At 45.5% G+C, this 25476-nt stretch overlaps 1 protein-coding gene across 17 annotated transcripts in view; it reads left to right on the plus strand.

The window, feature by feature from the left end:
* Positions 1-25476, plus strand: part of Cald1 (caldesmon 1) — a 180870-nt gene that overhangs the window by 92125 nt on the left and 63269 nt on the right. For 4 of the 17 annotated variants that reach the window (NM_013146.4, XM_087656167.1, XM_087656168.1 and 1 more), the window contains 1 exon segment: positions 18523-18730. In NM_013146.4, the coding sequence (NP_037278.2) occupies positions 18678-18730 (53 nt within the window). In that variant the 5' untranslated portion in view covers positions 18523-18677. 17 annotated transcript variants of the gene reach the window in all.

Consider the following 25476-nt stretch of genomic DNA (forward strand, 5'->3'; position numbering starts at 1 on the left):
ATGCTGCTTCCTCTGAAGCTAGAGTTACAAGAGCCACCCAACTAGCTATCTGGGACGAAAGCTCAGGTCTCTGGAAGGGCAGCAAGTCAACCATTGAACCACCTCTCCATCCCCCTTTCATGCATATTTGAAACGGTTTCATTTCAGTCCAACTTCCGGTCACCGTGATTACAGTGCGAATGCCCCCTTCAGACTCATGCATTTGAACACTGTCTCTAGCTGGAGGAGCCATTTGGAAAAGTTGTAGAACCGTTCTGGGCCTGAGGCCTAGCTGGCAGAACATGGACATGGGGCAGGGCTTGAGAGTTACAGGCCAACTCCATGTCTCTCTGCTTCCTGGCCCCATGAAATGAGCAACCTGACACTCCTACTACCACAGGCAAGGTCCGGCTCCACTCTCGCACCTTTCCTGACCTGATGGCTTTCATTCCCTAAACCATGATCCAGAATAAATCCTCTTCTCTTAGGTTACGATTGCCGGGTTCTCTTTATTTGTATCTAGCCACAAAAGAGTAAAGTTCACACACTCGGGCCTAACCTTCCTTCCCTTCATCCCCCTTCCCCTTTTCTAATTGACAGTATCTTTACTTCCATTGATGCCTAAGTGACCCATTTAGTCCAATTGATACTAACCTTGCATTTCCTGAAAGCAGCCTACACTGTGGTACTACACCTGAATTTGCTGTCGTCGTTGTGGTTGTTGTTGTTGTTTAGAGACAGGGTTTCTCTGTGTAGCTCTGGATGTCTTTGAATTCACTCTGTAGTCCAGGCTGGCCTCAGCCTCACAGAGATCCACTTGCCACTGCCTCCTGAGTGCTTGGGATTAAAGGCGTCGTACACCATCATCGTCCAGCCTAGGAATTGAAATACTTAAGAACCTGACATGGTAGTCCATAACTTTATTCTCATCTGGAAAAAAAAAAGCGTGACACATAAGCTAGTCAAAATCCTTAAAACACTAGTAAATTTGTCTTTACAGTTATATATGATGTTTATAAGGAGTCCTCTGGGGAAAGGGCAGGACGGTGTGTGTTTAGGTATTCTGGCACTGACGTTCAGCAGACCTATTAGCTGCTACTTTGTCTTGAACGACTGCTTCAGTGTTTCTTGCTCCTCTGTCTCTAACAGTGAGTGAAAATGAATAATGAGACCTCTCACAGACCTGGCAAGCTTATTTGGTCCATGCAGAGAAATCAGCACGACAGACAGGCATCCAGGGATACTAAAATCATATGGATGCTCTGATAACATGATAACGTTTTTCTGAATCTGAATTGTGTGGCTTTGATCAGTGCACCATGTTATCAACTAGAAACAGCTTCCTAATAGTCTTCTGCCTCGGTGTCATGAAGAGAATCATGGATGTAGAGTTATGTGCATGATTAGTGCACAGCCAGCATTTACTGTCGTCACTGTTTCTCCATCGACTAAATCAATCTCTTCCAGGAAACTCGACCAGTTGTCAGTTGCCCTCTGGAGTATTACTGAGCTGGGCACTGTCCCTGTGTTGTTAGCCTAGTATCTAATTGCTACTCAGTTCAAGTCTTGTTTCAGCTTACCTGAAAGTGATTGAGAACCACAGATGTGAAAGAAAATGTACCTTTTGGTAAGAGTCTTTACAGTTTTCAATGGTTTGAAATTAAGTCAATAAATAATAAGAGACAGTGTTGTTCCTAACACATCGTAGCTTTATCTCCATTAAATGAGTCTTTATGTTTATTTTCATTATATATTATAAATAATTTTGCATTATGAAATTATAGTTTGCTTTTTCACATTATTTAATTTGTAATTTGATTCAATACTATCACAGCAATAATGGAAGTTTCTCAGAAGCAACTATATATATGTGTGTGTGTGTGTATATATATGTCTGTCTGTCTACGTGTGTATCAATAATGAAAGTTCTATGATTTTTATAAAATAATTTTGAAACATTTTATTCTGAATGACTGTTTTGCCTATTTTAATCATGAAAAGTAGACATACACAAAACAATGTGATATGACATAGACAAAGGGGCGGGCTCTAACTCATTGTACTGCACACCCCTATGAACTCTGTCTTAGTTAGGGTTTTACGGCTATGAACAGACACCATGACCAAGGCAACTCTTATAAGGACAACATTTAAATGGGGCTGGCTTACAGGTTCAGAGGTTCAGTCCATTATCATCAAGGCAGGAATATGTCAGTAGCCAGGCAGGCATGGTGCAGAAGGAACTGAGAGTTCTACATCTTATCTGAAGGCTGCTAGTGGAAGACTGACTTCCAGCCAGCTAGTGTGAGGGTCTTAAGCCCATGCCCACAGTGACACACCTACTCCAACAGGGTCACACCTGCTCCAATGAGGCCACACCTCCAAATAGTGCCCTCTCCTGAGCCAAGCACATACAAACCACCACAAACTCATGACTCCACTTTGGAGTTAGCACATTTGCAAAGCCACTGAATCCCCTGAAGGCTCCTCTTCAATGCCTTCCTTTGGCTGCTTCACTCAGACAGGTAACCAGAGTCCTGAATAAGCCATTAAGTTAAAGCAACATTCTGAATGTGGTCACTTGACTTTAAGGGATGGCTTTGAGAGTGCCTTGTTGTGAGACACTCAAAAGAGTACCTCTAGACCAGTGGTTCTCAACCCGTGGCTTGAGATCCCTTTGGGGGTCAAATGACACTTTCGCAGGGGTCACCTAAGACCATCAGAAAACACAGATATTTACACTGCGATTCATAACAATAGCAAAATTACAGCAGTGAAGCAACGAGGAAAATAATCTTATGGTTGGGGTCACTACAACCCGAGGAACTGTATTAAAGGGTCACAGCCTTAGAAAGGTTGAGGACCACTGCTACAGACTCTCAGATAAAGATGTTAATCGCCGCCCATTTGCTTGAGACAGCTTGGAGATTTTGCCTTTCTAAATTCATAGGATCAAAGGAGTCATATGTTGTCTCCTGCTGGGAACACGAGTGAAGTATTCAGTCCTGTGAACGATGATGAATTCTCATCTGAAGACAGAAAAAAAAAAGAATGTAATGAAAACTATCACATTCTTATATCAAAGTCCATCCCTTTGACTGTCCTCACTGACCAGCAGGTCTGAGAGATCCACATTTGTAACTGTCATTTGGCCAGATGGAGAAAGCGAGCAGGGATGATGGTAGAATATTCCAGAATGTTAGTAAGGGGACTCTTGCTCAGGTGCTTGGGAGTGTTCTGGGAGGTTCTTGGCTTCATCATCCTGGAGGCCCAAAACGGTGCTGCGAGTCAATCCCTGGGGCAGGAAATCATGGTGAGCTGGAGGATGCAGCTGTATTCAGCAGCTCCCCATCCTTCTGGGGAGAAGCCATGAGCGCACTCTGTGAATAACATCGGACGAGGCTCCTGCTTGCCAGGCCATGACTTCTTGGGCAGTCTTGGGGACACGCCTTAGCTCGTCATAACTCCACATTAATTGGGACACCTCTGGTGTCGAATTCTTAACTATTTATAGCAGGACTGTAGCACAGTGTAACTCGGAACTATGTATAAATAAAGGATTTGATTACCATGCGAGCTATGTAAGCTACGCTCCAAGGCTTCGGTTTTTTTAAACATCGGAGAACACAACTTTGTAAACATTTTTAAAATGACACTAGAAACATTCACGTGTATTGAAAAACTGTCTTCCTGGTCAGAAATAATTTAATCCTTCATTTGTTTTTTTGTTTTTTTTTTAAACACACACCTGATGCTTCTATTGGTCTGGCAAAAGTTACCAGGTATGCTGGCTTCTTCCAGTTACAATTAGAGAGGTCTCTGATATTATATTTAAGGTTAGAACCGAGTGACTAAGTTTGAAATATGAGAGTGTTTTTTCCATCCCAATGGCTGCCTACCTTACATACAGTTCCTTTGTTGGAATAAAAATCTTGGTAAAGTACACACCAACCACTATAAATAGCACCGTGCTTGTACATTCAGGAGAGGCTCCAGAGAGTATATTTTAAACCCACATTGTTTAGAATAGGAAAATTTCTGGTGTTCATATTTTCCGTTGTGGGTGACATGGGTTGTCCCCTGTCACACAACTTCCCTGGCTCCCATCTTCCTGTGCCACTTAGGAATCAAACTAGTAGATTCCAGAAGAGCGTTCCATATGTGCTTCTGATTTTTTCTATGGGTGCCCTGGGAATTCTGCGTACGTCTTGGGGCCCTCCAGAGGAAGCCTCTGAGAACTCGCAGAGCCGGCATCAGCAGCTAGGTAACAAAGGAGGACTTTCATTCAGGAGATAGAAGCTCTGGTGCGCCTGCTCGGAGGAACGGCGTCTACTCCATTCATGATTCCCACCGAAAACCTTGCCCCGTCGGCAGGATTTTCTGGGGGAACTCAAGAGATGAACATGGAAAATAACTGAGCAGGAAGTGAGTGGGCACACAGGCAGCATGAGGTGACGGTTACCATGCTGGTTCCGAGACCAGGGGCACCATCATCAAGTCTAATCACGCAGCACCTTTCCCAAGGCACTATGGGAAGCTCGTATAGGAGAAGCTCTGCCCACTCCTTCCTCAAACAGTTCCTCTGTTTCCCTCATCAATGCTGTTGTGTAAACCTTTATTTTTTATTTTTAGTGGAGGCCCCACTCTGGGAGATGCAATGTTCCTCTTTACTGCCCTTTCCTTGATGAATAAGAACAGGGCTAGTGTTAAGGGGACTCAGCTGGTTTTTTCTTTTTTTCAATCTATAGACAGAATTGACATAAGCTTTTAGTAGCCTTCAACCCTCATGCCTTACCATGGACGCTAACCATTCCAGTTACTTTTTCTTCCCTCTAAGCCAGTATCTGCAGGGTATGTCCTGACTACTCGGGGACTGTCATCCCTACAGCTGCTCAGTGGCTTCTGAACTGAACAAAATGGAAATATTTGTAAAACGAAAGACTGCAACAGGGTGGAAATTTCCCAACTCTTTCAACTCTTTAGCACCTGACATCATGGATACCTAGAGAGCAACGGTATCGTTGCAGCACCATGCAGAGCTGAACTGGGGGCTCTGGGGGGCCAATTTTCCATGAGAACTGTCTCAGGACAACTTGTAAGGACAGACTCTGGAGTCCCATTGGTTATCGGGTCAGAAATGAATATGCTCTTGCTTGCAATCTCTTAGGGTCTGTATGTCCAAATTATTGGTCTTTGCCTTTGGAAGCAACAAAGCCAAGAGCACCCAGGGGCTGTGTTAGGCATAGGCTTCATGTTCTCCAACTCTTACTAAAAAATGAAACTTTCAGTTACCAAGCGTAACTCCAGCTCTAAGGAATCTGACACCCCCTTCTGGCCTCTGTAAATACCTGCACCCCCATACATGCACATACCCACACAGAGATGCACACGCATACACAGAATTTAAATGTCTTTGTTTTTTATGAGGTCAATAATCACAGAAAAGAGAATGGAAAATTGAAAATCTGAGCATTCTCATTTACATAGTTCACACCCTTTTAGGTGGCTGATCAAAATGTGAAACAAAAAAAAAAAAAAAAAAACACCACCCAGGGTGTAAATGCCACCATATGACCCAGCTAATTGACCCCTGGGCTTGTATCCAGAGAATTCCTTACCTTCCCATAGACATATTTTCATCCCACATTTACTGCGGCTTTATTTGCTTTGGCTATCATTGTCCATCAATGAATGAATAGATAATAAAATTATATATATGCAATACGATACTACTCAGTTCTAAAGGAAAATGAAATCACAAAACTTACAGGAAAATGGATGGGCTTGGACTGATGTGTTGTAGAGGTCACACAATCTCAGGAGAAGAAAAGCCCAGGCTCTCCCTCGTATGTGGTATCTAGCCAATAATGGATGCTCATATGTAAACAAATGCATGCATAGGTGCAGAATAGCATGAAGGAAAGGGAAACAAGAAAGGCTAAACATCGGGGGATGAGAAGGACTGAGTGAGGGTCATAGAGGTGAGCTATGAAAGATGGTATAGGGCTAATTATTTTTATTTCTGCCATGGAGTTTTTGTTGTCTGTTTTCGGTGGTGGGTAAGTACATAGAAATATATTGGCAGGAGAAGTATGACAACCAATGTAAAACTCCACAACTTCCATTCTGAATGGCCACCGTCACTGTATAGAAGTTCACTGCATTGTGTAGTTTGGGGGTCTCGTTAATTGCAGTGTATGATTTTTTTGACCACATTTTTCCTAAGAGGGTCTTTTGTGTGTAAAGGGTAACACAGGACAGACCTGTACTGTGCTGAAGAGCCTTGGTGACTCCTATCCATCAGATTCCATTCCGTTGGACTCCGTGGAGAGCTGCTGATTGCGTTCCGGTCATACACTGGTGTTTAAAGGAAACTCACACTTCTCAGACCACTTCCTTTAGCCCCTCAGGCACTCAGAGTTGAGAGCAGAGAAAATGCTATCAAATGTCACACCCCACCCCCACCCCAGAGCATGTTATTTCTCCAAAGAGCTTAGGACCCAAAAGCCATTTTAACTTCTCTTTCCCAGAAGTTTGGAATGGAGGAGTGGATTTAAAAGACTTAAAACAGTGAGGGGTATGATGCTGTTGCTTGCATTTATTCTGTCTGACTTGGCTTCTGAGCAGGCAGCACCAGTAAAGATGACTTCCATGTTTGTTCACGCCACTGTCTCCTCCTGCCCAGGCCTCTTGTAACTCAACTAGTGGCCACTTTGAAGGTTCAGACATACACAGAGTGACTGATTCCTCCCCTTGAGTCTCATAGAACACGTTTAAGGCTTGCAGATGATTGCCGACAATCTTGCATTTGTTATGTCTCAAAGAAATCTGGGACAAATGGCTAGCTAAGGTGCCTGTTTAATATATAAAGTGGAATCTAGCCACCAGTCCTCCCTAGTCCCTACTGACAATTACCCTTAGAGAGAGTCATCCTGGCCAACACACCCTATACCTTATCCCTTCCCTTCCCTTCCTTTCCGTTCCCTTGCCTTCCCCTCCCTTCTTTCCCTTCCTCCCTTCCCTTCTTTTGCCTTCCCCTTCCCTTCCTTTCCCTTCTCTTGCCTTCTCATCCCTTCCCTTCCTTTGCCTTGCCTTTCATTTCCTTGACTTCCCTTGCCTTCCTTTGCCTTGTCTTCCTTTGCTTGCCTTGCCTTGCATCCCCTCCCCTTCCCTTCCCTTGCCTTCCCCTTCCCTTCCTTTCCCTTCTCTTGCTTTCTCATCCCTTCCCTTCCTTTGCCTTGCCTTTCATTTCCTTGACTTCCCTTGCCTTCCTTTGCCTTGTCTTCCTTTGCTTGCCTTGCCTTGCATCCCCTCCCCTTCCCTTCCCTTGCCTTCCCCTTCCCTTCCTTTCCCTTCTCTTGCCTTCTCATCCCTTCCCTTCCTTTGCCTTGCCTTTCATTTCCTTGACTTCCCTTGCCTTCCTTTGCCTTGTCTTCCTTTGCTTGCCTTGCCTTGCATCCCCTCCCCTTCCCTTCCCTTGCCTTCCCCTTCCCTTCCTTTCCCTTCCTTTCCCCTCCCTCCCCTCTCCTTGCCTTGCCTTGCCTTGCCTTGCCTTGCCTTGCCTTGCCTTGCCTTCCATTCCCCATTTCTCTTCCCTATAGAACCCAGACATTTTGGCTACATACATGCCCTCTTAGTCCCTTGGTCCATTGGTTTCTTGGTCTTCAGCTTCTCTCTTACCACCACCACCACCACCACCACCACCACCACCACCACCGCCGCCGCCGCCGCCGCCGCCGCCGCCACTGCCGCCCTTTTCTCTTCTTCTCTTGCTCCCTCCTACCCGCTCCTTTCCTGACTCTGATCATTCTGCTGGCCCGGTTCAGTCTGGACCCTTCCAGATGCCGCTGGCCCTGTTCTCCTTCATATCTACAATAAACCTTCTCCTCAACCACACCTAGGACCAGTCTAGTCCTCATGATTTTCATCCAGTATCCATGTTTGTCCACATACCAGATAGAAAACAGATCCTAGATCACAAACTATATCTCCCCTAAGCCTGGCACACATCACCAAAGACATCTTTATTTGCATCCATGTGTCCCGGCAGAACTTGGATAGATTTGCTAAGTTACTTAAGGAGAGGCAGAGATGTTAGCACCCTTAGGAGTATCCTTAGAGGTGCAACCATTCAGGGTCTTTCCTGAAAAGGCTTCACTCCACGAGCCTTTTACCCACCAGGTTTGAGTTCTCTATCTTTCCCTCTGGACATAGGAGATGAGCAGCATTAATCCCTCGGATCGTTACTGGACTTTTGCACTGTTTGACTTTGACCATTTGCACCCGCTTAGCTGCACGGTGTGAGCAAGTGAATAAAGGAAGAGTCTGTTCCCGTGTTTGGCCGTAGCACTTACGCCCTTACTTAGTATTATCCGCAATTGGTATCTGCATTGTAAAGTCAGACAATCATCAAATTGCAGGGTTCAGACCCAAGCCTCGGGAGTCCAACAGTGAGCAAACTGTATAATCAAAGCTTTCACTAATGAAAGACCACGCATGTGGTTGGGAGCAGCGAAGTGCTTCAGATAATCCCAGGAGATGGAAGGGGGCACATGGTGAATGATCAACTTCAAGTTAGTATTTGCCGACTCCTTCAGAAATAGAAAAGGCCTAACGTGAGAGTTGGGCCTATGGTTTAAGCTCTAAATGGTGCATTGTTTTCTAGTGTTGGGAAATTATGATGGACCAGGAAAGAAAGGAACAAGAGGGGGAAAAAAGGCAATACCCTGGAACTACAGCCTAAAAAATTCAAATTGTACAGATCTTATTTTTAATAAAGAACACTTTTTTTTCTTCTTGTTTTCATAAATAGCTCTGCTCAGACAAAGGTTTAGTCTAAACCGAGTGTCTTCCTTTCAATAGTACACCTTGTTTAATTTTTTTAACACAAAATCCATAATTAAAGTTAACAAGCTGGAATGATCAGCACAACTTGAAGAGCCTCAGAATTATGTCTGTTAATTTTCAGTTTTATATTTGATCTTGGATCTGCTGGGAAGGATAATTTGAAGGTGTCCTAGAAAGGTCCGGGATTCTGCAATGCTGGAGAGAGTCTCAGATGACTCCAGTTTTCTCTACTTTGAAATATATTTTGGAAAAGCTGTGTTCAAATTTCGAATCACTGGCTCTCAAACTTAAAAAGAGTGCATGCTTTTTAAAAAAAATATTATCCACTTTATTTTCTTTAAATTGAAAATCTTTCCATGTGAATTCCGACTTATAAATGAGGGAAAAAATGAATGAGACTTTGTATCAAATGCCCCACTCACACCCCCACCCCCACCTTGGTCTGGGAAACAAAACAAAACAAAATATACACCTTCCTGGCCTTAGACTATAAGTGTATAAACAAGGCTGAGAGAGTTGTCTCAGCCATTAAAACTACTTACTGCTCTTACTCAGGTCCCCTAGTTCAGATTTCAGCACCCACCCTGGGCAGTTGATAACTGACTTCACCTCCAGGTTCATGGATCCAATGCCCTCTTCTGGCAGCCACGGGCATCACAGCCACATGTGCACCCCAACCCCATACACACACACACACACACACACACACACACACACACACACACACACACACACACACATACACACACACACACACACTTAAACATAAAACTACATATTTAAAAGTAAACAAACAAATGGACAAAGAAAGAACTCATTGGCTTTTTCTGCTTTAAAAGTGAGAGTTTGATTTTGTGGCTGAGTAATTCAAAGTCAAATCGAATGCTAATGTTGAAAATCTTTCTTCCCTTCATCTATTTCTAATCTCCTGCCACAGGGCGCCCCAACAGAGGCAACTGGAAGTTCTGCAGAGGAACTTTTCTCATGAATTCAATTTGTAAGGTTCAAACTACACTGATAGCCCAGCCTGAAGGGAGTAGAATCAAGTTGTAATTTAGCAAATCAAAAGAGAGATGGGGTGAGAAGGAGCTGTCAAGTTCAAGCCAGGGTTGGGAGCAGGCATGTCAGAATAGCCAGCTGACACAGGCTTTACATCCCGGGACTCGCTCATCTGCTGCTAACACCAGGAGTCATCACTCACTGAGAGAGGTTGACTTGTGCCGCTCTTTGCATGGGATGAAGGATTGTTTGAGCTTGTGTTTGTCCCTGTTCTGATTCTATATGGAAGAGGAAGTCTTTCTCCAGCCTCTCAGCCTTAAGGGTAGGGAAATGGGCGTTATTCTGGCCAGAGAATGAGCTCTGAGGGTACTGGAGAGCTAGACCACTTCCTTGACCTTCGTTAGTCAACACCGTGATACATACGGCTGTCTCTGTCACGTGCCATTGGCCAACTTTCCAGAGACCCATACACTCCGGAACTCCTATGACTTGGTTTCTAAAGCAGCGGAGTTTCTAGATTCCATGAAATGCCAGCTCGATGCAATGACTATTTTTTTCCCTCTATAACCCAGAGAACAAGTGTCAAGTACTTCTTGTCTATCTGCTGTCTACTTGATACCATTCTAAGCTGTATCGGATACAGAAAACTAATATGATATGTCTCTAAACGCAAGAGAATTATTTAGTAAGAAAAAGTATGAGAAATGATTAATAAATAAGGGACATTTATTTCTAAAGGTATCACAATCATGTATTGACCATATGGTATGTTGTTATAAAATAGGAAACACCTAACATACAAAACAACACATACAAGTGTATGAAAGTCACATGTTAGATGAACAATGACCAGAGTACCTATAATAGGGTTCAAAACACACAGCAGACTATTTTCTAGAAACAATATGCTCCAATCTAGGTCTGAGTTCCATAAAAAGAAATCAGTGTTTTTCCAGACCTTATATAGTGTCGATGGAAAAAAGAATCTGGATTTTATTAGAGTTATAGAAGTCCTGTGTAAATTTAATATCCAGATGCATAAACTAACCACCAGAAAAAAAAACCACTTGTGGTTATGGGACTATCTAGATACTTCGAATAAAAGTGGCCCACACCAATAATTCTGTGGCTTCTTTGAAGATATGACCCTTCCCCCTGCATTATAATGTATCCTTAGCATCCCTATGATCAGCTCATGATTTCTTTTGCAATGGAGTTGCGTCTACATACAATAAATCTATAATCTATAATACATCACTAAGGCCTAGAATCAGCTTCCTCTGTATGACAGTCCTAGAGTCATACAGAGTGGATAAGGACAACATGCTAAGGGTGGTTTTCACTGGAACCAGAACCAGATTTTGTAACAATCGCTCATCCAAGAAACAGTTTTAAAAGTTGGGTTGAGGTCAGAGGACAACTTGTGAGAGCTGGTTCTCTTCTTCCACCACGGGGATTCCGGTGACGGAACTCAGGTTGTTAGGTGTTAGTGCATTTGTCCTCTGAGCCATCTGTCCTGACCAGTAGTCCTTTTTAGATAGAAACTTTCTCTCTCAAGAGGAAAGGAGTGTGAAAGGGGAAGGGAAAGCTCAAGAGAAATTATGTTCTGCATACAGGTGGAAAGACCTGTGAATGTCTGGGAGGGCCAAGGCATTTCTAGAGCCTTGAAAGCCATGTCCATCTCAGAAGTCCATTCTCTTCTTGGCCCCTGATGGCCTCAATAACAGTTTGGCCTTCTCAGTGAACCCTGGCACCCAAAGTCTACAGATCTCAGATCTCAGATCTCAGAAATTTCTGTACTTGCCTTGTGGTTGATGGGACTGGGAAGCTAAGGATGGTTTGCTTCTGGGCGTCTGACAGCATGAGTTGGCTGCCCTCCTACCCCACTCCGAATATGTACCCCAGATAGGTGACCTCAAGTTGACAAAGCTGGGCCTTCTTAGCAGACACTTGGTAGCCAAGTTGACTCAGTTCCTGTAGCAGGTCTCCTGTGGCCTCCTGGCATGTCTCCAAGTGGGGGAGGGAGGCTGCAATACATACTGGAGCACAGTTATTCGGGGGTGAGCCCACTGGTATTCACTCAAGTCCTTATGCAGTGACTCATCAGAGGTGGTGGGTGAGTTTTTGAAATCTTTGAGGCAGGCCTGTCCAAGTCAGTTGTCCCTTGAGGCCTCTCTCCAAGTCTTCTCATTCAAAGGCAAACAGGGGCTGGCTTTTGGGGGCCAGAGGCAGGCTGCAAAGCCATTCAGTGGCTGAAGCTTCGAAAGGATGTCAGGAGTGGTTTGGTTAACAAAAGCCATGTTCACAGCTGACTGGTGCTCTCTGGCTTCTGGGTCAAAAGCAGTGTAGGTTCTATAAGCTTCAAAAAGTCTTTCTAGTTATTCCCTGGGGCTCTCATTCTTTCCCTGCATCACCTGGCTCACCTTAGATAAGCTTGTGGGCCATCTGAAGGCCTCTCAGAGGTCCCCCCTTCAGAATCTGGTGGTGGATCTGGTGCCTCTCCTTACCTATAGTGTTAAAATCCCAGTCAGGTCGAATCAAAGCAAAGGATGTGTTGATATCAGCCTGGAATTGAGTGGGCAGCCATTTGCCGGGAACCAATTTCTGAGTGGCTCCCACGATCCTCTCTCTCTCCTCTGTCATGAGGAGGACCTGGAGCAATTGCTAACAGTCATCCCAGGTAGTCTGGTGAGTCAGCATGATTGAGTCTAGAAGACCTGTGAGAGCTGATGGTCTTCCTAAATATGGGAAGTTCTGCGACTTCCCGTTGTAAGGACCATTACTTGCAAATAACACAAACAAATGTCAAAAGCTGTCTCTCCTGAGCATCTGGGGGTCTTGTAGTCCAGAGGGGCAAGGCTGTAATAGAGTCAGCCCTCTGGACAGAACCAGCCAGAGTGTGAGGGGAACTCTGAGAGTCAGGGGCTGCTCTTCCCTCTGCCTGTGCTCACAGGGTAGGGGCAGCAGCAGCAGCAGTGGTAATGGGGCAGAGACATAAAGAGGGGGACAGAGATCCTCCTCAGGAGGAGAAAGGGAGGGCAAGGTAGGGGGCCAAGGCTGACCCTCCCTTAGAGGAAGAAGGGTGGGGAGCAGTGAAACTTATAGCACTTGGTCTGGGTGGCCCAGGCCTCATAAACTAAACCTTCACTCTGTAAATAGTGGGAAGATGGAGAGTCCCCTACTAAGGCCATAGTGGGCCATTCATTCCTGTAAGAGATGGTTAGTTCGCAGGGATGAACAAGCAGACCCAAGTCTTCTGTGACTCTGTGAAAGTCCTTAAAATGGTTCAGGACCAAGCCCAGTGGGGTGCTTGTGCCTGTCCCATCCTAGGAATCAAAGAAGAATTTGTACAAAAGGACCAAAAAAAGGCACAAAAAGAATACACATAGACAGACACAGAAGGACATTCCCAGGAAAACAGAAACAAACTGAAAGGCGGCTTCAGACGATCTTTCTCCCAGCTCATGGGAGGCCCACAGGCCCACAGCCAGTTCAGAATCCAGAGAAGTAGCAGCAAGTTCTCCAGCCTCTGACAGGAGGTTGGGAGCCTCTTCCAATGCCCTGGCTGGGTGACAAAATACGTGTCTGCTTTGTTCTTCTTGGCCTCCAGAGCAAACCTGAAATAGAATTAGACCTAAACCAGAAACACAGATATGGATAAGACAAAAGACAACTGGATGCCCAGACTCACCACTCGGCAAAACACTTCTGGGTCAGAGGATTCTCTAGGGGAGTCCCAGACGAGCCCCCAAATGTAAGGGTCCATGATTTGCTGAAGAAGGATACCCTGGACTCAAATAGTATGCAAAAGCAAAGAGTGTTTTATTCTGCAGAAGTCCAGCATGCTGGGGTCTCCCATTATCAGAACAAAGAGACAACCAAGTGAGCTTGCAGGCCTGACTTAAAGCACAATTATTAGGGAATTCTGGGATAAATGGCCTCTATGTTAATCTGTTGGGTCCATCTCTACAGACATTTCATTAATGGGGTGTAGGGGCTGGAACCTTGCTGGGGGGTCTGGGAACTGCTGCTGAAGAAGTAGCTGAAGAAGTCCTGACCCATTGTCCTTGCCTCAGGCCAGGTGGCCGGGCAGCTTCTGGGACCTGGACTTGTCTGGAATTGCCCAGTTCTTGGAAACAGAGATTTAGACCTGGTCTCCTTAACTGCCCTTTTGAATAAAGCCTGTCATGGAATCAGCCTAGCCTTCTCAGCAGGGAATTGTCACCTCAGCCTCTAACACTACACCCTGGAGAAGCTCCTGATGACCCTGTAGGATGAGACCCAAGGGGAGAAAGAGGTGACTCTGGAGAAAGTCACAGGAAGGAGACAGATCCAGAAGTAAAGAAGGGGTTGTCTGAGGAACCCACAGGGGCACTCAGTTCTTGAACCAATTTCTGAAGTTACCCATGGTGTGCGTTCTTGTCACAGTATTTTTAATTTGTGTTAACTTATCTAACTTCAGAAATAAGATGTGAATTAAAAGGTGAAGAGTTCTTACAGCTTTTATTCTTGTCTCAATGGAGTCTGTTTATAGCTGTGAATAGAGCTATAAATAATATGACTTTTAGTACCTCTTGTTTATGAAGGACAACTATCTGCCTTACCTACAATTAAAAAACAAACAAAAGGTCCCTCTGTTCTTGGGAGTCTGCCGTGGGCTGGTTCTCACCAACTCATGGATACCATGCAGGACTACTATGAACGCCACTATGGATCCTGTTGTTTGACCTCTTCCAGAAAGTCATTTGCAAAGGATACGTCATTATCACTGAAGCCCACTCAGAGACTCTGGACCGTGCGCTGGATCTAACGCCCTGTGACATATACAACCTTTGGAGGCACCAAAGGGGCACTGAGTCCTTCTAGGTCCTCCTGAATTCTAAAACCATCCAAGCAGAGACAGAAGTAGGAACAATAGCTTGGTGTCGTGCAGGCATCCAAGATTGGCCTACACTCAGATGTACCTTGTGGAAACAATTGGTGTCCTTCCATAGCCACCAGTCTGGACACAGACATGCTACACCAGGGCTGTGCTAAGCTCAAAGAAATGAAAAGAGAGCTAGAGATATAGTTCAGGGGTAGGATGCTTTGCGAGGACCTATGTTCAATCCCCAGTACTATCAAAAAGCCAAGTTTCTTAAATTGTTATTGTTGCCTTTCAAATGGGTAGATTTCTGTACACAATGAGCAGATGTGTGTGCACTGCATGTGGGTGTATGTATGCTTGTGTATGTGGGGGACAACTATGTTTGTGAGAGGGCATGCAAATGCACATAGTGTGTGTGTGTGTGTGTGTGTGTGTGTGTGTGTGTGTGTGATGTACATTAAGGCAATGGACACAGCACTCCCACACATTGCTCTTGTCACTAGGGAATTGCTTCAGCATAGAAGCCGTTCTTAACCATTACAGCCTAGGAAGTCTGGAACAGATCATGTGGGCCCAGGCTCCTACCTCCATGAAGACGAGTTATTTTTAAAATCATATTTTATTAATAAAGGACCACCCTGTGGTGGGAGCTGTTCGTTTCGACCACTCTGACCTCCGTCAAACCTTCCCAGCCCACAGTCTTTTTTGACGAAACATTAAACAATAGAATGTGCAGAAATGAAAGCAGCTATGAGCAGTCTGAAGACTAGTGTGCTCTAGTTGGCATCCTGACCCGTCATCTTATGCACGCTGCCTGCTGTCTTGCTGGTAGAGCTGAGGATGTAGGTGATTGGTCATCAGGTCAGCTTTCGGCCATACTGGTTCCGTAGGTTGGGCCCTCTCTGCCAACTACCCAAGCAAATGTGCCTGAACAGAACATGGGCCCATACTCTCAACTGGTTTCTCATCTATGCCGCTCCACTCCAACTCCTGGCTCTCTGATGGCTGCTGGGAATCCAAAGCCCACCCCATCCCTGCTCTGAGCTTTCAACTGTCTTATTGCTGCTCTGCATCTCTGCCTTTTGTCTGCCCATTGCTGGCCTCTGTGCTCTCTTTGCTGGTGTCTTCTCTGGGTCCGAGACTCTCTTTTCTCTTCATTATCCCCATTTCTATGCTATACAAGGTACCATGATATGAAACAGTAAGTTTCACCATGGCATACTTAAGTCAGACAGACAGACAGACAGACACCTTCTATATACTTTATTTTGAAAGCAGGAAGCTAGCTAGAGACTATTCACATGGTTTTCCTCTTCCTGTTCCTAAAACTGCAGAGATAATTGGATGGTATTCTTTCTACGATCGTTGATTAGTAGACCGTTAACACATGAACATCGGTGCATGAGCAGAAGAACGACTACATTCTTGCACTCCACCTTCCAGTTAATGTAGGAATGTGTATATGAGAGAGAGGGAGAGGCAGAGACAGAGAGACTGAGACTAATAGCTTCTAAGAAATCTCTAGGCTACTGTGTTTTATAAAACCGTTCTGGATGTGTCAAAACTGTATTTGCCACTCCCCAGAACTAGAGCGTGTAGGGATGGGAGGAATCAAGAGGGAAAATGTATTTATTTTATAAGATTTATAAGACTCATTTATAAGATAGGCTCGTTTTCTGTATTACGGCTGTGACAAACAGCTACAGGTGTGCTGGCTTTCAGCATTGCAGATTTTACCTATCCTCAGGCCTGTAGACTTCTGACACACATCCCAGCAGGCTGTAATCTAGGCGGTGGCTCACAGCATTCTCTCTGGAGGCTGTAAGGGAGAATCCATTTCCTGGCTCCTGCACAGGCCCAGAGGCAATCACATTCCTGGGCTTTTGCTCTCCTTCCTTCACAGCCAGCAGCATGGCTTCTCTTCCCTTTCTCCTACAGTCCTAGCTCCCTGTGAGCTCAGGCAGAAAGCCTTCTGTTTTTAAGCACTATGGGATTAGACAGAACACACTTTAATATACCAGAGCAACCCCTCTCCCTTTTCCACACCCACCCTTGAATCATATCTGTAAACCAACTCAGAAAGAGACAAACACCAAAGATAAGATATTGTTCTGTTCTGGGGATTAGAGAGTGGGGTGTGGAATCTTGAGAGAGAGGGGAACTGTTTTGCCTACAACGGCAAGTCAAGTCACGGAATTCTATAAGCAATAAAAGAGAACAAAGTAACAAAATTAGAAGAAATGAATGAGGACACAGTAACAAAATTAGAGGAAATAAAATAGGACAAAGTAACAAAGTTAGAGGAAATAAAATAGGACAAAGTAACAAAGTTAGAGGAAATAAAAGAGGACAAAGTAACAAAGTTAGAAGAGATAAAAGAGAACAAAGTAACAAAATTAGGTAGGAAAGAAAGCAGTAGAATGCCTCTGTATACATTTTGCAGTCTAGCTCCAGAGAGGAGACAAGCCAGAAGCCAGTCATGTCATGTAAAGGCGGACATCTCACAGTTTTTTTCTGAGTGTCTTCTGTCCTTCAGTTAATAGGTTGAATGATAATCCATATAGTTCACAGAATATATGTGTAGAAGTAATTAACTTTGAAGTCCACCGAATCATGTTTACCAACTATGGCACTGGTTGACAGCATAGGGATTAAGCGGGGAAAATGTTGTCTAGCAACGTGGAATGAGGAGACTTGGCTTAACTAAACTATAGCTGCTGTGAGGGAGTGTGAGGGAAGTTAGGTGGTTCTGCTCTCTGGCACCGAGTGGGCTTTTTAAAAGCTCTGTTCCTATCTTTGTGTGGCACGAAGCTGTCCATTGGAGATCTCTTCCATTCTCTGCAAAGGCCCTCCAGGACAATGGCTGCTGCTATTTAACCAAGGAATAACTGAACCCCATGGGACAGGGACCAGAGTTGTTCTGATTTGACAGAAAGTCAGACCCTCTAACACCAGCACCTCCATCACTATCAGAGATGAGGAAATGTATGCATAATGCAAGCAAAGATGGGGTGTCATCTCCAGATATGGTCAACACCACTCCTTCCTCTGGGGCTGGAATTTGGAGGCATTCCAAGCTGTTGGTGGCCAGCCTCCCTTGCCAGACTTGGTGATGAGATCACCCTCAGAGTGCCACCGATGCAGAAGGGCCTGCTGTTTTGGCATGCTCCCAGACAAACTACTGCCCTGCTCTCTCAGGGGAGTGCAAACTCTGGACGTGCTGTAAGGTCCAGCCCATCCCTGAGCAAGAAGACCCTGACTCTTCCGCCTTTGTGTGTGGTTTGCATTTTTCTGTCATGCTCCTTTTCCTGGATAAAAGGGATGAGGGGAGTTTTTCAGATTTGATTTCTCAGTGGGAACTGTTTGCTTTGGAAGCCACCTACACCAATGCTAATTGAGAACAGAGCTCAGGATGAGGGCCGGAGAATGGCAGTCGATGAACTTTTTTGGTGGGCTGATTTCTGTTCATCCTGTCAGAACTGGGCTGTGAGTACAAGCAGGAGCCACTGTTTCCCAAAGGCTGCGCACTGCCGCCGATTCTCCTGCTGCGACTTGTTACCCTCTCACAAATTAATGACTGGTTCCCCAGAGTTAAGCATATAAAGTCTTCATTGTGATAGTCCCCTGTCATCCTGGCCCCTACAGCCCATCAATTTAGAGTCTGCAACTCTCCGAGCACTCTGCATCCTTCAGGTCTAAATGTGATGGGCTTCTATTAGAGAGATTACAGTAAAAAATAACAATCAGCTCTCAGATGATCCTGTGTGGAGGGGAAGGGTGGGGAGGAGTACATTTGGCTGAGGACAAACCCAGACTTTCGTCACAGGGACAGACCCAAGTGTTAACACAAAGGGAAGACAGGCGCATCCTGCTCAGCGCATTTCGGCAACAGATAATATGGCCCGTGTGCTGGCCCAGCCCATGCTCTGACCTCCAGGCGCCAGGTCCCCTACCTCAGTCACTCCTACCCAGACCAGCTGCGGACATGCTTAGCAGATCCGGGTCCCAGGGAAGGCGCTGCCTGGCCACACTCTCTCAGTGAGTTCTGCCTTTGGCTCTTGGATTTCTCTTTTCTTTTTCTTTCTTTTCTTTTCTTTTCTTTTTTTTTTCTCTCCGACAAAAGAAAATTCTTTTTAAATTGTGGGAGTGGGGAAAAGAGAGAGCGAGGAGGGAGAGAGCGCGAGAGGAAGTGGGAGCGTGTAAAAACTTTGTCCGTTCAGTTGCGGGCTTGGTCTGGAGTCCCTGGCTTTTTGGTTTTCTTCTTTTCCATCCTCATGGTGTGTTAGCAACAGGGGTTTTTACCTAGGACCTGGGTTTCTTTCTTCCAAATGCAGGCCACGGGGGTATTGTGCCGCTAAAGATCTGCTGTTAATTTAGACCTGAGCCCTCTCCCTCAGAGCCTCAGAGCCTCGTTGGTGTCTGAGTTTGCAGGACTCAGAGATTTCACTAAGCCACAGTTGCCCAATCCCTAAAGTAAACAGCCCAGAACCCTCTGCATACTGACCATCTGACTGGGCCCTAACAAGCCCCAGAGCATATGCTATTGATCAGGGGACTGTTCAGATAACAGGGGGTTTCTGAGGCTTTAGAACTGTGGGATCCTGGAATGTGAAAGGGAGAGGGGCCTCTGGGACCCTTTGGTGGTGATGCTGTCTTTCTATAGACTCAGGAGCCCAAGGGGGATAACTCAGCTTCCCAAAGCCAGACAACAGTCCTCAAGCACACCGCAGCTCCTCTATTCTCTGAGCAAAGGCCTTTTCCACAGTGGTGTCTGTCGGGTTGGAAACCCCTACTGGGTCCAGGAAAAAGATAGCGTGGAGGAGTGAGGGACCATATGGCCTTTGGGAGAGTTGTCCCCATTTCTGGGAGTTTTGGCTTTCATTTGGGGTCATGGTCACTGGCCCAATTGCCTCAGAGCTTGTGCAACTGTTGATCAAATAGGCAGACGAGCTGGTGGGGGTCCTAAAAGTGAGACCTCCTCGCCCACTGCATTTGCAGGGGTTTTGGTTAACCAGGTCGTTGTTGTGGTTGTCGTTGTTGTGGTTGTTGCTTTGGTTTGGTTTGGTTTGGTTTTTGTTTTTGTTTTTTTAAGTTAGTCACACAAAAGGGAGAGCTCAGGGGACCCTAGGAGATGGTCTATACAATTCAGTGCTTGTTGAACTTAAAAAAACAAAACAAACCAAACAAACAAACAAAAAGCCTTTTAAGGAGTCTTATTATATAACGGGGGAGTCTGGTGAGTTTAATCTAAAGCTCTGAATCCCCATCATGTTGTTGCATCCTAGCCCATTGGGCATCTCCATCCCCCCTCTCCTTCCTCCCTCCAACCCAGTTCCCAGCTCCCACTGTCTCTCCTAAAGCATCCTTGGGATCCTGGGTCTTCACAGAAAGACTAGGGCACCCCTGGTCTTCCCTGATGCCTTTATTTCAGATGATGAAGCAGAGGCACATGGTGGGAAAGGCTTTGCCCAGATCCCACAGCTGGTGGGCAGCAGAGCTCGAAAAAGGCCTCTTTCCCTCCTCTCCTCCTCTCCTTCCTCTCCCACCTCTCCCTCCTCTCCCTCCCCACCAGGCTCCCTCTCACACCTGGTCCTGACTTCCACCATCCAGCCTGCTGTTCTAGCAATTGACTTTCTTCATGCTTCTCTCTCTTCGACTCCATCACTTCCTGACTTCCTGGCCTGGCACCTGGATGACGGAGATTTCCTCCCATCTGGTCCCTGGCCCCAGGCTCTGTCCATCCAGTCCTCATCCTAGCCCATTTGCATCTGTGAGGACAGAGCCCCCTTCTGTAGCTCAGCAAAGTTTGACTTCGCTGTGAGTATTCCTGCTTCAGCCAAATGACATTGCTCGTCACCCCCAAACTAGCATGGATAGGCTGCCCCATCTTTCCACACATTTGCTGCCTTCCTCCATAAACATCCCAACTCCTCCCTCCTCTCCACTCTTATAACTGGTGTGCATCCTTTGATTAGTAGCCTGATATCAAAAATGTATGTTTTCTGACAGAGATGCATTTGATGGCAGGAACTGTTTTGAATCTTCAATATCCAGGATGGTGTTGATACTGGTACACACACACACACACACACACACACGCACGCACACATGCACGCACACATACACACACATACACGCACACGCACACACACACACATACACACACGCACACATACACACACATACACACACGCACACACACACACATACACACACATACACACACGCACACACACATACACACACATGAACTCGTAGAAAGGGGCAGAGTTCCTTAAGCTGAACACATCTCAAAGTCTGCAGGATAAGCATACTAAGTTTTCACAATTGAAGAAACCCAACTCACGAGAAATCTACTCTATGTTTCAGTCACTTGGATGTACGTAAGGCCTGGGACATTCTGCTGTGTGAGAATCATTAGACTAAATGCTAAAGCAGGTGCTCGACCAAATGAACGAGAAATTCCTGTATTTTTCTATCAGACCATTTATCTCAGTTTCATCACCTAAGGTGCAAGATTAGCACTGACTTTTTTTTTTTAATGAGTTGTGTTAAAATTCCTGAACACAGGCCCTGCACCAGGCCTGTGGTATTCTGTGCGTCAGGTGTGCATGGCTGTCCAGTCCTGCAAATTTTGAGATGTGTTCAGCTCGAAGAACTCCGCCCCTTTCAGCGCAGCACTCACTCCCCTTTCTACTTTTTACCACATTCCCAAAATTCATGGAGTTTACTTGAGTCCGGATTTCAGGTTCCCTAGTGGTATTTAGTTTAATCCAGTAAGAGTTGTGTTTCTCACTGACCTTCAGAACTGAAAGATCAGGCTTTGGTTTCTGTGTGACAACTGTGGACGTACGTACTTAAAGCTAAGCAACCAGGGAAATGGGGGGGGGGGGAATGGTGTAGTTCATCCTACTGCCTTCGGTGGGAAAAAAAGGTTGAAAACATTGTGGTGAATTACTAAATGATTGGCATAATTTTATAAGAATTTTTAGAAGTTACAGAACAAATGTACCCAAAGATGTCATTGTCAATAGTACTGGTGGCTGAAGAGATGGCTCGGTGGTTAGAAGCCCTGGCTGCTCTTTCAGAGGACTCAGATTTGATTCCAGCACTTACCTACATGCTAGCTCACAGTAGTCTGCAGCTCTAGTTCCAGGGACTCGAAGTCCTCCCACTTCATGGGCCCCAGGAACGCACCTGGTGCACAGACCTACTTGCATGGCAAAATACCTATAGACATTAAAAAGTTAAATGAAGAAATAAAAAAAAAATATTGTTTTATCCAGTGTATCCAGGGGATGTAATGTTTTGATTTTCCAATATGATAGCTTTCCTAATAATAACAAACTATTTCTCCCCCCTCTTATAAACGTTATAGCCCATATAAAATAATTTCCAGTCTCTGGGAGTTGTCATCATCAGTGTTATTCTTACACATGTGTAAAACAGTGGGGGTGTATCACACCCCCACGATGTGCCCACCACCACCCTGACACTTTATCGTTGCCTTTGTCTTTTCTCGTAGCTGGCAGTCCACTTGCCTCACTCTGGTCTACAGTAGCCCAGCATATCAGGGAAACCAAAGGTTAGAGTGGTATTGGAGTGAAAGGTAACAGTCCATTGACAGAGGCTCTTCTCTCACAAAGAAAAAGGCACATACATTACATTTTGTGACTCTTGCTTTGTGTTACATGTTGGGTTTAAGTGTGTCTGTGTGTGTGTCTGTATGTGTGTGTCTGTGTGTGTATGTGTGTCTGTGTGTGTGTCTGTGTGTGTGTGTGTATGTGTGTGTGTCTGTGTGTGTGTCTGTATGTGTGTCTGTGTGTGTGTGTGTCTGTGTGTGTATGTGTGTCTGTGTGTGTCTGTGTGTGTGTGTCTGGGTGTGTGTGTCTGGGTGTGTGTGTGTCTGTGTGTGTGTATGTGTGTCTGTGTGTGTGTCTATGTGTGTGTGTGTCTGGGTGTGTGTGTGTGTGTGTGTGTGTGTGTACTGGTGTATGCATGGAGGTCAGAGGACAAACTTTATGAGTCAGTTCTCTCCTTCCCCCTTGCTGAGGCAAGTCTCTGGATTCCACCACCTAGTGCACTCCAGGCTAGCTGGCCTGTGAACTTCCGGCCTGTTTAGTCCCTGCCTCTCATCCTGCCGTAAGAGTGCTAGGACTGCAGATGTGAGTCATTGCATCTAGGTTTCTGTGGGCTCCAGGAACCAAACTCGGGTCCTTGGGCTTTAGTGATGGGCACTTATGCCGGCTTCACCATCTCTCCAGCCCCAAAGATAGGTTTTAATGGATTGAGTTTTCTAAGCCTCTTCTCTGGGGAGGAGTAAAATGACAGTATTTGTGGAACATAGGAATGGAGGTATAAAATGGATAATTTTGCTTTGCAAGGATTGATCACTCAGTCAAGGCTGTCGCTGAAATGTGATTGTAGGGTTCCGCAAGCCGCCGTGGAAACACTCTTGATTCTCTGTGTGTGTCTCCCCGTGAATGGCCAGTTTACCATCTAGGAGCTTGGTCACCGCAGTGGACGCTGTTTGTGTAATTCTTCCTCTTTTCCTTCCCCTGCCTTGGTTGGGGGATAAGCCCTCCCTTGATGGTTCATGCCAAATCTTTCTTCACCCGTCAAACGTGGCTCTGCAGAGGCTGGACTAACAAGGCAGAGGGTACAGGCACAGAGCTCAGCTCCCTGATGTGTCCCTAACTGGTTAGCAAGGATGCGTTTCCCAAAGGTGCACAGCTGCACACCTCTGCTCTAGTTCCCACGTAACTCGGGCTGAAAAGGTGGCTGCCTACACTCCGGCCTGAAGTCTCAGCCACCACGTGGAATGGGGCAGAAGCTCCAAAACTCAATTTACAAATGAAAGTTTTGGAAAGGCGTTTCTATAAAAGCAGTGCTAGCTGGATTTATTTCCAGCCCTAATTGAATTTTTAAGAGGAGTCTTTTAAAATCTGTAAACCTCCCTCGCCTCCATCTATTCATTCAACAAATATCCACTGAGTTTCCTGTACTAGTTACTATGTTGTATCAGGCACTAAGAACATTGACGAGAACAAAGCATAGGTTCTACACACACACACACACACACACACACACAAACACACACACGCATACACTCATACTCACACACACTCACACACACTCACACTCACACACACTCACACACTCACACGCGCACACACGCTCACACTCACACACTCACGCTCACACACACTCACACACTCACACTCACACACTCACACACACTCACACTCGCACACACGCTCACACACACTCACACACACGCTCACACACTCACACACACTCACACACACTTACACACACACTCACACACTCACACACACTCACACACACTTACACACACACACTCACACTTACACTCACACATACACGGAGGGCTGTGGCTTCAATCAAAGAAGCACAGGTCCATAGTTAGCATTATCCACACCAAGGGTCTCAGTTTTCTTTTCTCATGACCCCCAGAAAAAAAAATCATTTTTTTCTTTTATGGACATGTATATGAATACATATATTACCTCGCTGTATAATGTACATATGTCAACAGTATTAATCTTTGTAATGTATCATATCCTTTGATATTTCCCATACAATTCTATTTCACACTAAAATGTTGGTCCTGACCCGCTGGAGAGATTCTGTGAGCTGCAAACAGGACCCATCCCAAAGACTGAAGCTGAGGTTTACTGAATGAGCCTGCTTTCTCTGGTCCCTACATTCAGAGCAGCATACAGGTCACTGTCCGTCCAGGCTGTAGGACCCAGGGGTCAACCTGAAGATGGAAGAAAGGGGCTTTACAATGGTAGTCAGAGGGCCTCAGTTCTGAACTAACTCCTGTAATTGGTACCATGGTCTCAAAAGGTCACTTCAACCTGCTGTGGCATGGCGAGGCTGCTCTAAAGGAGATGTTAGCGCCTGCTATGTGGAAAAGTGAGCAGAGACATCCACCATTCACTGAAGAGTACAGGAAAACATGAGGCACAAAAAACTAGTGAAGTTGTTGTTAAATAACCTTGCTTTCCTGACGGAAATTTAGTATCAGAGGAACACTTAGGGAGACCATGTGTTCTCAATAGAACCGAGCAAGAGTCCTTAAACTGGCAACTTCGTAAGTGAAGACCTCAGAGTGGTATTTGGTTGTGATGTTGTAAGCAGCTCTGTAGTTAAGAAACCCAGCTAGGTCATCCTCCTCCTCCCTCCCCCACCCCACGCGTGCCCTTAAATACTTTTGCTGTTTTTAAAAATCAAAGAAGCAACGAGGTGGTCGGTGGGTGGTTAAGCTCTGAGCAAATTTGTGAAGGGCACGCTTTGCCTGATGCAGTGTTTTACACCACAAGGCTGATCAACATCAATTTCCACTGTGTTTAAGGCCACTTTTTATTAAAGGCAACTTAGGGTATTAAACAACGTTGGTTTGGTAAGGGCGGTTTCAAGCAATTGACTTGTAGATAAAATATGGTATATTTTTCTCATCGGTCTTTCACATCTTCTTTCTAATTTATTATAAACCTCATCTCATACAGATGCTGATTAAACCAAGTGAGTCCTACACCCTGTGCTGGGCTCCTGTTAGGCTCTGAGTAACTCTGGCCATCTCCTCCTTAAGCCACCTCTGCCCACTTTATTTAATTCTCCATCCGGGTTTTACCTTCCCACGGCTGCTTGCCGACTGCATTCTTCAGCACTTATTTTGACAAAAATACCCGCGCTGATGAACTTTCTTTAATGAGCTTCCTTTGTTTGGGTCCATGGTTGCAGAGGTGTCAGTCTGT

Source organism: Rattus norvegicus, chromosome 4 (genome assembly GCF_021556685.1).
Source record: "Rattus norvegicus strain SHRSP/BbbUtx chromosome 4, alternate assembly SHRSP_T2T, whole genome shotgun sequence".
Classification (NCBI taxonomy): domain Eukaryota; kingdom Metazoa; phylum Chordata; class Mammalia; order Rodentia; family Muridae; genus Rattus; species Rattus norvegicus.